This window comes from Anopheles coustani, chromosome 3, assembly GCF_943734705.1.
Source record: "Anopheles coustani chromosome 3, idAnoCousDA_361_x.2, whole genome shotgun sequence".
Lineage (NCBI taxonomy): Eukaryota > Metazoa > Arthropoda > Insecta > Diptera > Culicidae > Anopheles > Anopheles coustani.
Genome location: NC_071288.1, coordinates 77,154,442 through 77,170,490, shown reverse-complemented (window position 1 = coordinate 77,170,490; position 16,049 = coordinate 77,154,442). Strand labels below are relative to the sequence as shown.

Sequence of the window (16,049 nt, the reverse complement as noted above, 5' to 3'; positions counted from 1 at the left end):
AGGTCGCTCGAAACCGCTACTAATGCCTTCCTGTAATGTCCAATATAGGAACACGGAGCAGCGTACGATGCCGGTGGACTGGAGGTGGGCCAGCTGATATTGGAGGTTGACGGCAACAAGGTGGAAGGAATGCATCATCAGGTGGGTCAGGTGTGATCGAAAGAGAAAACAACCCTGTTTCTAACATGGCTCGTCCCGTGTCCCCATTTGCAGGACGTCGCCCGACTGATAGCGGAATGCTTCGCGTGCCGCGACAAAAACGACATCACCTTTCTAGTAGTGGAAGCAAAGAAATCAAACCTAGAGCCGAAACCAACAGCATTAATATTTTTAGAAGCATAGCATTTGCTTTCCCTGCCGGCTAGCGATCCGGATAATTCTGAAGTACCAGAAAAAGGGATCGACCTTACCGCTGATAAGCTGATGAAGTGAACGATCTCGGTATCGTGCGTTTTCGTTTCTTCCGTTTCCGACATTGGATTGTCTCCTTTTTGACTCTGCCCACATGCCTCCCCACCATGCACCGCACGCCCCAAAACCCACGCTCGTCCGCCTTCGGGAAACAGTCACCGCTTGCTTACGAGATCCTGCATACTTCATGTTTGTTTTTCTTTCCCTTTTTGTTCACTACTAGCTGATCCGCACGGAAGTGGACATATTTTCATTTCATTTCATTCACAATCGAACCTCATCAACGCCCAAGCTACCGTTTACGATCAATAGCGACTGGAACTAAGCTAACTTCTTATGCTCTTTACAATCAACTACTGCTCGACAACTGCTTGCTTGCGAATTTTTGTTGTCTTATCTTGTGTATTCCATTTTTTTGTAAGCCATCTCTTTTCATCAACATTATGTGTGAATTTTCTCCCAGTTTCCAATACCAACTGAGCTTTACTTGCGACAAATCATCCACCAGATCAGGCACCAAGTCTTTTTTGATAGGTCCTGTCCGATTACTGTTTTAGCTTTGACAATTCACTAACATTAATGTTGCCGCTTGGGTGACAAGTTTATTATCTTTTTCTTATTTTTTTTTAACTTTTGCATTACGTCTCTCACGTAAACTACACTGCCTCTAAAACTTAGTGCTTTTGAGAAGTTCTCATGTTCATTGCCGGACATAATTTAATTTAATTTTTTACTTTTTGTTTTAACAAGAAGCGTTACCTGCGTTGATCAAATTTGCATTGGCATGGAATGATTTTTGCTTATTCATTCTTTTTATTTTAGGTTTGATAATCTTTCAAAGTTGTTTTGCTGTTGAAAATTCTTGAGACTCCAAAAGTGCTTTCTCCTACAACGCTTGTTGCACACCCACTTGTTCTTACTTCGTTGCATTTCATCTCTGTTTTATTCGTTTTTCTTTTTGCAAACCCAAGCAGAAGCCAAATGCAAAACCAACCAAACAAAAAAAAAGGAGAATCTAATCAGCAGGGAAAGGAGAAAGTGAAACAGCGTTCTTTATTCGCGGTAATTCAGAGATATTCTAGCCGTCAGGGATGATACAAATAGTGATGTTGATGAAATGATAATGAAACCCACAGACGAACATGAAACCCCGATATACTCACTCCGGAACCAACAACAAGAAACAAACAAACAAACAAACAAACGAGAGTTTGTAAGATATACAAGCGCGAAGGAGATAAAAGAGAAAAAGACGACACACGATTCAGTTGAATCACGATGGAAAGCGTTAAACTCAACTAAAAAAACTCACAACCAATTCAATCACACACCTCACAGCAACCACTTTCTGGAATGGATTCTCGCAGACTCTGATGTTGATCGACTACAGGACATAAGCCAAGCTCTTAGTTGACTGAAAGAATTCACTCGATTGACGACACCTACAAACACACATCCGTTACAGAGAACTTTGAGGGACTACGGTCATTCGCGGTGAGGAATGGCGACGCCGAAGCATTCCTAAAACAAATGCGACGACCGGTTTCGACACGATATGGCACCAGTTTGCCCAGATCCTGACGTCTTTAGTTTGTGCCAAAATTTGTCCACCTCGGACGAATTTTTTTCGAGGCAGAATGTTGCCAGCGACAATTCCAAGGAAAGGACACACCTCAAACCGAACACACACACACATACGAAGTGGTACTCATACTGCCGTTAGTAATTCATTAAAGCAACACAAAAAGAAGCAATGTCCATATCCTTAAAAGCAATGTCCTACGTCCATGCTATTAGTGCTTGATTCGTGTGGTTAATCATCAGCAGGTTATCCTCCCCCAAAAACGTGTCTCGTCGTATTCTTTCCTCGTATTTGTATGTGTGTATTTGTGTGTCTGTGTGTGTGTGGATACGTGTCATTGTACTACGCGCTCAGCAAACTAATCCTTGCTTAGCAATTAAGTACACTACACACTAAAGAAGTGACGGACGGATAAATGATCACAAATCACGCGTGCTGTTGCGGCTATAAGTGTAAATTATAAACGCTTTCCAACCTTGACACTTAGAACACCCTTTCCCCCCTCCGCTCTGCACACGTACACTAACAATACAATACAGAAACACCTCTCAAGTACACTTCAACTACACATCCACACCACCACAGCCACAAGCAAAATCATTGTTGTTCACTCGACGCGAAGAAAATGGTATGAGTCTGAAAAACATTAATGCTGGAAGGTATCATTCAATCTTGTGAATCATGTTTGCTTGAAAATTTTTCACGACTGACAATTGTACATCAAAGTAGGTGCTGGGAGGCTTGCAAAGATCAGACATTTGTGTTGTTTAAAAACGTACGTTATTATGTTGGATACGCTCGTTTACAGTAGAGAACAATAATTCAAAGATGAGTAAACTTCTACCTCACAATTCAGTTCACCGATTGGTAAACCGTCATCCACAGGTAGGCTTTGGAAAACATGTCTCATTCAACTGGAACGTTAATTAGAATAAAAACATTGCACACTTCAGTTGTTGTCATTAAAATGAATCTGTTCACCGTACGCCTGAGATGTGTAGTACTTCAACATTTAAAATTTATACTTAATTCGAGATGTAAAACACATTTGTGAATGACGTGCAGCGCGTCACGCTAGTAATATCATTCCGACTACTACCGTTGTAAAGTAAACTGTATCGAATCTGTAGCATTTCCATTTTTCATTTCAATTTTTCTTGTGGAACGTTGTGTAGGGCCTGGGTAGGAAAACCCGTACATAACCGTGCTTAAGCAAATACGCATCAAACTTGACTGACGAACGATCATAAAAAAAGTTTTCAGACGGGAGATTTCGGTATAAAAGAAATAAAATAAGAAGAATGTAATCCGGCAGAGTGTGTGCAGTAGTGAAAGTAGAATGCAAAATTTCAATCGGCCTCGTATCGAACGTTAGCTAACCAGAGCATTGTGTATGGTTTTGGCGGAAGAACTATGTAGTGGACGTACATTAAATTGATATTGCCACATCATGCGGGCAGCGACATTGCCTCCGAAATTAGGTTGCTTCAGGACGAGAGATTTATCGTGTTACGATTGGCTTATTATAGATGAAACGAATAGGTGTCGGTGGGTGGTAGTGAGACGGAAAACCCAAAATTGAGGTGTAAGGTGCGAAACCCTCGAGCTAGTGAAAAACTAAACCAAAAACAAACGTGCAGTTTATTTTAAACAATTTTCGCGTGAGATAGTGGACTATCAGTTTTGTTTGTTTTTTTTTTTTTTCGAAGGCAAAATTAAGACACTCTCATCACACGTTAGCACACCGAGCAGCTTGAAGGTAAAGCAGCCACTGCACATCCACTGAAAGAATCTCCCGCAATCGTTTAGCAAATGATAGGAACCAGAGCTTCGCTTCGAGAATTGAGACGTGATAAAATTGCTAAGTTTAGAGGCGCAAAAAGCTTGCGAGCGATTTCTGTTTTCGCTTGAGATAAATTGTTACGCTGGCTGAAAGACTTGACCCAATGGGCTGTCGAGTGTGTTGTATTCGCGAGTTCGTGTTAAAGTTTTAACTAGCAGGACGGAAAACGATGCAATGGGCAGTTGGTAATGACTTAAAAAAAGAACTACATTCTACGTTCTGTAGTGTACCATGAACCGTGTAAGATTATAATAATATGAGTAAAGGAAAAACAAATGTTCAGTCACGACGCTTGTTTCAGGAAACAAGACAGCAGTTCATGAGAGGAGGTCAGAAAAAAACCCGGTTGAAAAACTCCTCACGACTGTTATTTGATAGATACGTATACTCGGTTCGGAGCAGGTATTCGTTTCCATTTTTCGCAGACTGGTTTCGAGTCGGACTGGAAATCATAATGTTACTTAGTAGCAAAAGGCAAAGCGGTGGGCAGTTAAGAAGAAATCGTCACCGCAATCGCATTCACTAAAGACAGTAGATGCAGAGAGCTCCACACATTACCGAGACTCATGCATATAAGATAAAACATAATAAAAAAAACGCTAAGCATGCAACTGCAATGAAAGTCTTATGACAAAAGATATATTTAAGAGGTAAGCATATAGAAGATAAACCGCTTGAGCAGAATACGTCGTGTGAAAAGTATTAAATGAGAAGTTGAAGTAGTAGGAATCGACGGAATACAACCATGCATTTGGTGAAACATGAGCGAGAAATGTGGTACGTAAGCCACAGTAAAAAACAAAACATATAAAAACCTAATGGTGAAACAGAAAAACAAATCCTATCGTGCAAACATGCTGAAAAACAAAAAGTAAATTAAACGAATAGTAACAAAGGACAAAATAGGCAAACTAATGGTGCCCAAGCACATCAACTACAACACAACACAAGTCCAAGCTCGAATGAATGGAAAAAGTATAGAGTGCTTCGTTGATGTACATATAAGAAAAAAGATAAAATTTAGTTATACCTCTATGGATTACTGTAAGCAAATCATGCATCTATAAAACTTCGAAAAGTACGAATGGAATATGGAAAAAAACGCTAATCCAGCTACGCGGCATCATCCGTATATGAGCGGAAGTGCAATCGACAGCAAATAGAGGATATTTTGAAACACAACACAACCCGCAAACCGCCAACAAGCAGTTCGAAGACAAACATAAACGCAGAAAAGGATAACGAACACAAAACAAATGAAGACATGAAACAAACTTACAAACTCGACAAAAAAGGCAAGTGAAACAAAAAAAAAGTAAGAAAAACAAGTATAATCGTTTTAAAACAAACCTAGCAATTTGGTCAGTGGTAAACGTACACTAATAATCAACACATATTCAAAACGAAATGAACCTAAAACCACCCTATATTTGTAGCAAACAATTCTCGACTAAGCCCATGGACGAATCGTGACTGCAATGTGAGCTCGGAAAGGGAGAAACAGAACATAACCGATCCCTTGTTGCTGTTCTCAATCTAAACATGAAAAAAAAACAACAAATTAAACAAGTAAATGAACAAACGAAACAAATTGTAGCGATTGAAGGTAGTGCGGAAGACTTGTAAGAAGCGAATAGAGTGGTAAATCAATCATTAAATCCATGCAATTGCATCCGCATCGATGGCTGTTTGTACGGTTTAATCAAGCTAATTATAAACAAAGTAATAAAAGAAAAAACAACCTTACTCCCACAGTCCGCTGTGTGCACGGTGGTACCGGTGTATGTCTTATGTAAAAACAGAAGGAAAACAAATTCAAAAAGAAAATCTATGTATAAAACCATAAATCTATCCAGAAGATATTATGAAGCAGAGAGGGGAGAGCGAAAGTAAAACATAAAAAATCAACATCCTATCAGTGCACCAAACACACTATCCCATCACCTACGAACCACAAACCACCTAAACACCGAGCTGTCAAACTTGAGAAGTAACTAAACAAAACTCATAAGAGAACGCTGAGCTGTCTAACTTGCTAGTATAACATACACAAACCAGGGAAAATCAGCAGGAGAGAGAGGCCAGGCCCGTCGGCTTTACCGGCGCAGCTTTTGCGTTGCAACTTGCAAGTGAAGAGGAAAATGAAACGCTACCCAGTAAGGATCACATCCACATATATAAATATATGCATAAACTCATGTAAAACTATTGATATTATGAAATGCAAATCGAAGGAAACGAACGAGATAGGCTGATTTCTTTTCCAATCGCTGCATCATATGTTGGCCCACTAGAACTTAATTCCTAGCCCGCAAGAAACCTGACTTCCTGTCAGAGTGTCTTGTGTTTTCAAACGGATCTGTTGCACGTGCTTTCCTAAAGCACTGTTTTCATTTGTGTACAGTATGAACGATTCCGTTCGGATTTTTCCTTCCAAAATTATGGTGCAAAAGAAAAACGTTCGCAATGCCGGTAACATTTTCTACACAAGTAGGCTCCAGCCAATGGGTTGGGAGTGGATAATTTTGCTTTTGAAATGAAAAACAGAAAAGCATAAACGAAAAATCCATAAGAGATGAAGAGTTGAAATTCATTTAACAAAAAAAAACATGCGAAGTACCACACAAATTAAACGTGATCTGTTAAAAAAGCTTCATAAAACAGTTACTAAATTCCCGTAGCTAAAAGAACGCGCCCGAGCATGGCGACAGCAAGCAGCAGCAGGATTGGCGCTCATTGGATATATACTGTAAAATAATAATATTAATGATAACTTTGCTAAAGGCCAAAGTGTAGGCGAATCAGCGACTAAAACGACGCACGCGACGGTGGGTCGAAAGATGTTTGTTAAGTTTTTTCCTTCAGATGCTAGACGAACGTGCGCATAGCCGGAGAGTGCTATAACATATAATAAGCTAAGCTACACGCGAATGCGATTTTGTTCGACAGGATCACCGGGGGAAGGTAGCCAGGCCGGAGGAGGTGGAGAAGGGGGACTGGACAGTAGGTACCGATAGGAGGTCGAAGGAGGCTATGATATTATTCCTATGAACCGCAGTTATTAGTGTGAAACGAACATCAGTCAAATCGAAGCATGCTAGGGGGGGCGGCAACATGTTACATTTTTACTAGAGAGCCTCGAAAGAAAGTAAGCACGTGCAGGATGACCGCTTGTGCAGAGAACCCACTCCCGGCTCCTGCCTTCGTCAACGAGCGTGGCCACGAACTGTTCACGTTGCGGTGAACGGTTGCGGGGCATCAGCACGCGCGAAATGCGTCAGCAGCGGGATGGCTACAATGATATTAAAACAAACAAAAAACAAGCAAACGGTGAATCGAAAATGCGACAAAGAATAACATAAAAAAGGGGAAAAAATACTGTTATTAGTTAACAAGGTATATGCGATAATATGAAAAAGTATTAAACGAGAACATAATGTGAAGCAGAGGGATTGATGAGCGGTGAGTGCTGAAATAAAATTCCAATGATAAACGAAATGAATGACTGCCGATGTCTACTTTTCACTTATTTTCTTTCATCTCCCCTGTTGACTGTTGTTTCCTTAAACGAGTTTCATTTCAAACCCACAGGACACACTGAACGAGTGTCCGCTGTGTGCTTTTTATTTGAGTTAAATAAAAAAACGTTTATCTTTTTCGTCTACAGTAACTGGAACACGCAGGTTCTTGTGGGGACGCAAAACAAAAGGTGTTTAACAGTACGGGATTAGTCGTGTAGAGAGTATAGAAAAATAGATCAAAAAACGACTAAATAGACTCGTGGGGGACCTGCCACACGATAGAAGCGAAGCATTCTATCTCTTTAACGCATTTTCTCTAGATTTGGACGTACAACAAAATAAAAAATATGTTACGTTCCGCGTAGCAGTACATCACGATTTTTGTTTTTAAATATCAATCAAAGATCCGTATGTGATTCCTCACCAAAGGACATCAGCAATGGAAATCATTCGAACACAATGGTGTCGGTATCTTCGACGGAATAAAAGTCCAAGCTACGGCCGTGGTTTTCGAGCGGTATGCGCACTTTGCGCTTCCGATCGAGCAGGTACAGCCGCAGGGCCGAGTTGCCCTCCGGCAGCCCGAACAGCTTTACGATGAGATTCTGCAGTGTGTGCAGGATGATGCGCTTCGGGACCTTCTTCTCGCGCAGCTCCCCCGTCAGCTCGTTCAGTAGCTGCAGGCGGATCATGTTGGAAACCTTGCGCGTGTCCGGCAGAAACTGCTCCGGGCTACCCAACCCTGGAATGGAGAAGAGACGAGCAAAAAACCGTTACGAAACGTGAAGGTGAATCGAAGGAAGGAAGGAATAAAAATTGCCAACAGCTGCCAACCAAGGAGGTATTAGATGAAACTTTCACTTACGCTCCATCACGCGCGGATACATTCGATGCGACTTGAAGAACGCCTTCAGCTGTTGCGCATCATTGCGCACCTCCACCCACTGGTGCGCGTACAGTTTCCACATGTCGCACTCGGAATCACGGCGTAGCTTCTCGCTGATCGTCGACCGGTTGAACATCCGCAGTCCGGCGATCGAACCGACAATGCGCGCCACCGTTTCCTCGTAGCTGACCGACGGATCCGGATCGACCATGACGTGCTCGAGGTGGGCCAGTTTGTCCAGCTCGTTGAATACGTGGCATTGATCTTGGAGCGGATTGTCCCGCAGGTAGATGGTGCGCAGGTTGCGGAACAGGTCCACCTTCTCGTTGTGTGGACAGTCTTCGGAGAACGTTAGCTCCCGGATGCCGTTTCCGGTCAGCACCAGTTCCTCCAGTGCGGGCAGTCGGCCCAGATTGCGGACCGAGTCGGGATCCCGCACGGCATTGCCTTGGAGGTCGAGATGCTTCAGTCGGCTGAGTGCGACAATGTACGGCGCCTCGTCCTCGATGTAGCGAATGTCGTTCTGCTCGAGCAGCAGGTTCTCAATACCGGGCCACATGCGGGCGAGCCGGACCAGCTCGGTCCACGAGCCGATACTGCAATTTTTCAGGATTATCGTACGAATGTTTACAAACTTTTGAGCCAACACGCTGATCTGTTCCTCGTACGGATCCACAAACCGGTTATTGCTGTTGGAAATAAATGATGAAGATTAATAAAGCGCTTTTTATGGACATGTTCGCGTGGACGTTCTTACGAAAGGTTCAGCTCCCTCAGTGTCGGAATCTGCTCGGCAATGTTGCCCACGACCGACCAGTTCCAGAGCAACGTCGAGGATACATCCAGCATCTCTAAATTTACGAGACTGCTCAAGTCTCCGGCCGCGCTCACGGGGCAATAGCGTACCGATACGTCCACCAAATGCTGCAGATTACTCTGCTTTCCCCCGATCTTTTCCATCCCAACGATCTCGAACAGGGACGCGTGCAGTTGCTTTTGCACCGCCTGTATCATCTCCGAATCGAGCTGCAGCGTGTCCTCGGTAACGATGTACTTCTCTGTGATGGCTTGCTGTAGTGTTTGGAACTTGGTCAGCTTCTCGCTGCGTATCATCGAACCAGCGTTCGGTGCTCTGGAATTCGAAACCGAACACACAAACAAAAAACACCATCTTAGCACGGTTGATTAACTTCTCGACGAAGAGGATCGTTGTTGACACACGGTCACGGGTGATTGCTGCAATGGCAACGATGAGTCATCGGTGGTAGTGTTAGGTTACTAACCTTGTTTGGAAATACTGCACCCCGTTGATGGTGCCCGAATGTTTGCCCCGGACAGGATCGTCCCACTCGATACCGATCCATTCACCTTCCGTGTTCGGTACCTATCGATGAAATGGAGCAAAAACACAAAACACCAATTCAGCAAGCGAAAGTCATCAAATCCAACTAGCACAAATTGTACCTCGCCCACGTATCGCACGGTGCCAAAAAACTGGCCCACTTTTACGCGAGCACCACGCTCGAGATGGTTTTGCAGTATCATGACGACAAATTTTCACCTCACACAAAATCAGTGGACAGGTTTTTGATGTAGGAAATTGGCCACTGTCGAATCACTTGCCACCGTAAACGTTGCAGATGCGTCTGACGAATGTTTTCACACTGCAGCAGTGTTGTGAAGTCAACAAAATGCAAAACAACTAGTGTTGTGCCTTATGACTCTTTAGGTGAAATTCATTCATCTAAGATTCACTCAGATTGATTCATGAATCTTTTGGGATTCCAATCTTCAAACGTCGATGAATCTTTCAAAGCGTGAATGAGTCTTCATTAATTTTCAAAGGATTTTTCACGAATCTTAATGATTCTTTCGTTGGCCGACCAAAAACAAACAAGGGGAGGGGGGTCTCTGTACCCATGTTTTGATGTTTAGTTTTCTGTTCTTTTAGAGAACCTTTTGATTCATTTATCCCTCAATAAAACATTCATGAATCTCTAAAACGATGCAAAGAATCATTAAGATTCATGAATCTGAATCGGAATTATACAACTCTAAAAACAACGAAATGTGCGTACGAGAAGGCAATGTTTTCGTTCTGTTTTGAGGCTCTTTCCCATTAGAAAGAGGAGGACGACAATAGTTGCTACGGTGCTATAAAACTAGGTGCCTAGTGAGTGATGCGTTTGTCAAAGTAATGTTTTAATGATTTTCAAAATAAAACAGTGGAGAAAGAAACAATGAAACAAAATTAATGGAATCTGCAAATAACTTTTTTTATTAACTTTCCGTTCTATGCTAACCCTGTCAAATAATTGATATCGGTTTCCATAAAAAGGGATCATCTCCATTATCAACATCCACTAGGCAGTCAGTCTATCAAAACAAAATAATTTGCTGTCACATAAATATCGAAAACAGTATTTTTTTACGCGTGCAATTACCTACGATTTCCAGCGAATTAAACGAGATTTTGTCCGTAAAATAGAATTCCGCGATTGTGATGGCCAGCGGATTCGTCACCGAAACCGAGCTCGCCGAAGCGCGTCGCCTGAGGCAAGAGGAATGGGAAAAAGTGAGGACAGCAGATCAACCAGTTGGTACGTCGAACATTGGGGGAAATCAATCCTTTGGATGTTTCTTCATTTAATTTGTAATCCTAAACTAGATGCACCGGAAGAGGAATATGACTCGAGATCCCTTTACGACAGGCTACAGGAACAGAAAAATAAGAAAGATCATGAGTTCGAGGAAGCTCACAAGCTAAGTAAGTAACCCGATCATCTCGTTGTTGCTTATCCGCGCACAGGTTGCTTTATAATGTCGCTACTTGTTTTCATGCAGAAAACATGATCAAAGGTCTAGATGACGACGAGGTGGAATTTTTAGACCTGGTAGACAAAAATAGAATGCACGCAGAACGACAGGCGCACATGGAAGAGCAGAAAGAATTGAACGAGTTTCGCGCAAAAGTTGCCACCCTGCAGGAGAAGCGTTTAGATGAGGTAAATACATTCGATTCGCATGATACTCGCATAGAATACGGACTGAAATGAGATAATTTCCAGCAAATTCAGCAGCAAGTTTCCAAACCAAAGCCTACGAAAGCACCCATCGCAGGCTCGCGGTTGAGTCAAAAGCAAATCCTAGCCGGAGTTGTTAGAAAGCGCAAACTGGAACCGGAAAACGAACCGAAATCCACTTCCGAAGTAAATGGAAAGCTTCCTGTCGTGGCCAACCTTACTAACGGAGAGTCCAAAAAAGAACCTGTAATTAAAGCCTCCAACAGCCAGCCGGCAAAAACAGATGCACAAACCAAACCGTCAAATCCGATCAACACGAGAATGCGAGTTATAGGAATACTACCGGGAATGGGATCGTACGACGATGAAGATGAATCGGACTCGGATAACAGCTCGGCCGAATCGGAGCTGGACTCTGGGCATGAAGCGTACGATTTCGTTGGAAGAAAGATCCGTAAAACTTGCGATGGTAAATGATGGAATGCGCCTACAATTGCTTTTAAATTATACACTTAATCCTGTCCCTGTAATGTTCTATTGTGTTTATTCGCTAATCTGGTTAAATAATAAATGTTGGTAGTACTAGGATACATCTCAAAATTACCAATTTTCCTTTTGGTTAAGATGAGCACTATCTCGCATTTCGATTGTTTATAAGCAAATTGTATCAAAAATAGAAAATCCTGCAATGATGCAAATTCTTTCGATCAATTTGACTGCCGTAGTAACACCATGATTTGTTACGGTAAGATTTTCGCCGGCGTTTGCAAAACTCAATTAACATTATTTTAAAACAATTTAAACAATTGAACAATAAAGTATCTGATTAATTTATTGTTACAATTTCAAAACTGATGCTAAACAGCTTTATTCTAGTTACCTTGGCTCCACTGAACCGGTTGGAAGAAAAAGAAGTGTTGCAACTAGTGTTGCGACAATCAAATCTGTAGGGTTTCGAATCTATCGATTCAAGTCCATTCTGAAGTCCCGATCTCCAAATCCGAATCCCAATCCATCATATCATGCGTACACTTCTAACTTACGGTGTTGCACATGATATGATTAATTCATTGAATGATTTACAAAAGAATATCAGTAAATATGACAATTTTCTTCTAATTAATCTAAAAAAAAACACGAACATTCAAGCCTTTTTTGAGAAATATATGCAGACACTTACTGATTTACCCCAGTTTACTTCTAGTAGAGTGGTATTTCCGTCCATTGTGAAGGATATTATAATATATCTCACGTATTTGAGACATTCAATATCCCATGAGCTGTACGAGCTACTTTATTCACAGGTTCAATTTTGAGCTACCCACCACTAGCTCAACATTTTCGCTGCTCGTTTTTAGGGCGAAAAGGCGAATTCTCTCCCAAAATCAGGGAAAATTCGCTTCTAAAACACAACGGTAAAAATGACCTTGTAAGGCAGCGATTTGTTCGAGCTTGATGACCTGAACCGGTAAACCGATTAATCCCGGTACGTGTCTGAACACGGGTGAGGATGTGTTGGTGCACACAATGCAAATGTGTTCGTGACCCGGTTCATTCTCGCAGAGCGAAAATTCTTCTCTCTTCGCTTGGCGAGAGAAACTAGAAAAACTAGAAAAGATGGTCAAAATGTAGTAACATACTTGAAACAAAGTTACGTGTCTTGAATAGACCATTCGTTTGAGGGGTCATTTGAGCAAATCGGTTTAGGAACTACAAAGTTAACTGCAAATTGGCTGTTAAAAGGCAAATCAAGGTTGCTTTACTTTTTCGCCCGATGGGCGAACCACTTCCCACACCGGTTTTTCCTCAAAAATAAGAAACAATGGTAATGTTTTCCCTTCCACAAAGTTGTTTGTCTTGAAGAGTCTTTTCATTTGAGGGGTCACATGGTAAAAATCGATTAAGCGTGTTATTAAAAAGTTTGTAATTTCAACTGAAAATACCAACCAAGGTTTCTGTACCACCGTCCCATTCAAAAATTTATTTAAAAAACTAAGATTTGTAGAAGAATCTTTATTGTATGAAATTATTTGCCTTAAAAAAGCCGTCCATTTGAGGTGTCTTTTGCTAAAATTGATCTAGGTACTAAAAAAATATTTAAAAATGAGATATTTCAGTCAGTTTTTCAAGTTATGACCAAGGTTTTTGAAGTTAGCTTTTCGGGCAGCGCTCGGATCTCTCGCTCTAATTACGCATTCGCTCCTGCTTCCGCTAGTCCAGGGGTAGACAACACGCGGTGAGAGTGTATGAGATTCACGGCGAGCAAGATGCCTTGCGTTTAGAGCATCGCAAGAACCCGAACGAGCATGACGCGTCGATGCCGTTCGTGATCGTGGCGTTGGATTTCTTATTTTTTCCTCCCGAAAACACCTTTCTCCGGTGATTGTCGTGCGAAGCAGTGTGTTTTGTGACCGCTTTTGTGTGTTTTGTTGGTTCCGATCGATCCGCCTTGAAGAAAGCGGACAAAACTAGCGGAGAAAGCAGCAGCAGCAGCAGCAGCAATGTAAGCATTCCATTGCATGTAGTGCGCTGGCGGACGCGTGTGTTCATTGTGATTTTCGTGAAACCCGTGATAGCAGTGTTTCTGTGCACTGCAGAAAAGTGCAGCGGATCGGGGAAATGATGTAAATTTCGAAGAAAAACTTCGATTCTTTCTGAAAGAAAAGAATTCCTTGCGAATGGGGCGTATTTGCGTGTGTTAGTGTTGCGAGGGTGTGTTTGTGTGTCGGTCGTTTACAAATACATCTGTTTTTCTAGAACACAAATGGTCTTCGCGTTCAAAGTACCAAAATGGGAAGGTTGCGTGGTGTTCGTTTGACGTTTGAAATAGTTAGTCTTGACAGTTGTGTCGCAACTATATTCTTGTTTACTCAATTACTGTTCGTAAGTTTTGTGACTGCAAAGTTTGACCTAAAAGCTGAAGGCGTACAAGATTTTCCTTTCGGAATAACCAGTTTATTTAGCTGTTCCAATCCAATACATCCGGATCCATTCCTTGCCGGGAAAAGGCACGGCCAAAAAGTTTGTAAAATATTGTATCGTAATAAATTTGTCTAAAGTTACACGAAGCATCAAATTAAAGAACTGTTTTAAATCACAGACGAATTTTTAGCCTGCAATATTGCCGAGGCTACCAACGCCATTTTGTCCAAACATGCAGCGCCGTGCTTCGCCTGACGTAAGCTGAAGCACTTTGGTAAAGATCATCGATCGGCCGACGATCGAAAGAAGCTCTGCCCCGTGGAAGGTTCGTCAAATGCTATGCGATCACTAGTTCCCATTCGCATTTCACCACCTTCTTTGGGGCGTGGAGAATATGCTTCCCTTTCAATCATAAGCTGTCCACCATTATCGGTTGCTATGATTGTGTATAGTATAAAAGACTTTTTTTTTGTTGTTCTTGCAACCATTATTTCCTTGAAGCGTCCACTTTTTTAGCGCAATGTGAAAAACGAACGAAGAAATATTTGTCCGATTCTTTTCGGCTATGTTCAATGTCCGATGTGGGCCAGTATGTTTTTTTGTTGTGTCCAACTTCCCTTTCCTGGCCCAAAGGCGTGTGGTATTGGTACCAGAACGGGAAATGTTGCATTCTACATCTCTCTTCCACGAAGTAGAACTGCAATTTAGCGCGCAGTTTAACGCTGTTTTTAATGCTCCCGAACAACACAAAGGAAACAGCGCTGGCCTGCTGGACTGGCCTCCGAAAGGGGCAACTGGCGGTGCGAGCTTTAACTTTTTCACACGATTAACCAGCTAATTGATTGTGCGCCCGCTTCTTCGCTCTCCAGTGTTCTATCTGCCGTTCCTTGCTGTCTCGAACGGTGGATTCCGGTGGTGGTCAGTTTTATTTTTGCTGTAGCGTCATGTTTGCTGCTGCTGAAGTTTCCACGAGAAAGTTTTCGTTCGCGATCCGCGATCATCGCGGGGTACTACGCAAGTAATAAACACATGCAAACGCTTGGCAACCCGCGGAACACACACTTTTGTCGCTCCCGCTTCGCATTCTCGTATGTACGCGCAATGCGGCGGATCGTTTCTGCTGTTTTCCAGCAGTGGTGTATAGCACTATGCTGCTGTTTGGCGGAGAGATCTTCTTTATGCAAATTGGATGGATCGGGCACACAGCAAAAAGAAACAACACCACACCGGAAGAAAGCATAGAAGGGGGAAGTAATGGGAAAAACGGCATACTTTGGCAGATGAGATCTTCCTAGAAGCCTGCAGCACGGCTGCTGGCAGATTTATGATCAACAATCTCCTTCCACCATAGCCGCTACCGGGTGGAGAGTTTTTATAGAGTTATTCTCCGTTCTCACACACAGTCACCATCAGCGGAGAGGTCAATTGACGAGCCAAAGGATAAGAAGGTTGAAGAAAAACTATACCGTGGATGAAGAAAATGTCTTGTCTGACATTTTCTGAAAACGACTGAAAGGGATGCAAAGTAAGTCTTTTGCAGGTCACCTTTTCAACGCAATCGCCAATGTCTATATTAAACAGCAGACAAACAGCAGGTCAAATGTCACCTCGGCTTACAGTGACGTAAAGCGTAGGGTGCTTCGTTGCCACAAATCAAGCACAGCATCCACGGCATCGGCATGTGGCATGGAAAACAATGATATCTCAAGATTTATTAGTAGGTCGCAACGCAGTATGCGTTCATATATCTTCAACCACCCACCATCATCCCACGAACCGGGCGGCGGTGGGGTACAGGGGTGGTGGTTGAAAAATCATTAAATTAGATAAGATGATGACCGTCTCCTCGTCAAGTCCTGCG

At 42.4% G+C, this 16,049-nt stretch overlaps 4 protein-coding genes across 4 annotated transcripts in view; 3 read left to right on the top strand and 1 right to left on the bottom strand.

Moving 5' to 3' along the window:
- Positions 1-342, top strand: part of LOC131261209 (uncharacterized) — a 61,013-nt gene extending 60,671 nt beyond the window's left edge. The window contains exons 18-19 of the mRNA XM_058263179.1: positions 49-141; positions 214-342. Of these exons, the coding sequence (XP_058119162.1) occupies positions 49-141; positions 214-342 (222 nt within the window). The remainder of the gene's footprint in view (positions 1-48; positions 142-213) is intronic.
- Positions 343-7,408: 7,066 nt separating this feature from the next.
- LOC131271790 (tubulin-specific chaperone E) lies at positions 7,409-9,896 on the bottom strand. The gene is made up of 5 exons (XM_058273326.1): positions 9,708-9,896; positions 9,527-9,627; positions 9,001-9,375; positions 8,223-8,932; positions 7,409-8,099 (listed from the first exon to the last, which is right to left on the bottom strand). The coding sequence occupies exons 1-5, from the start codon at positions 9,786-9,788 to the stop codon at positions 7,804-7,806; spliced, it is 1,563 nt and encodes a 520-aa protein (XP_058129309.1). The 5' UTR covers positions 9,789-9,896; the 3' UTR covers positions 7,409-7,803.
- Positions 9,897-10,654: 758 nt separating this feature from the next.
- On the top strand, positions 10,655-11,856 carry LOC131258439 (PSME3-interacting protein). The gene is made up of 4 exons (XM_058259760.1): positions 10,655-10,843; positions 10,912-11,010; positions 11,088-11,248; positions 11,312-11,856. The coding sequence occupies exons 1-4, from the start codon at positions 10,747-10,749 to the stop codon at positions 11,741-11,743; spliced, it is 789 nt and encodes a 262-aa protein (XP_058115743.1). The 5' UTR covers positions 10,655-10,746; the 3' UTR covers positions 11,744-11,856.
- Positions 11,857-13,559: 1,703 nt separating this feature from the next.
- LOC131260046 (uncharacterized) overlaps positions 13,560-16,049 on the top strand; it is an 81,832-nt gene continuing 79,342 nt past the window's right edge. Inside the window, exon 1 of the mRNA XM_058261699.1 lies at positions 13,560-13,769. The gene's annotated coding sequence lies outside the window, so the exon portion shown is untranslated. The remainder of the gene's footprint in view (positions 13,770-16,049) is intronic.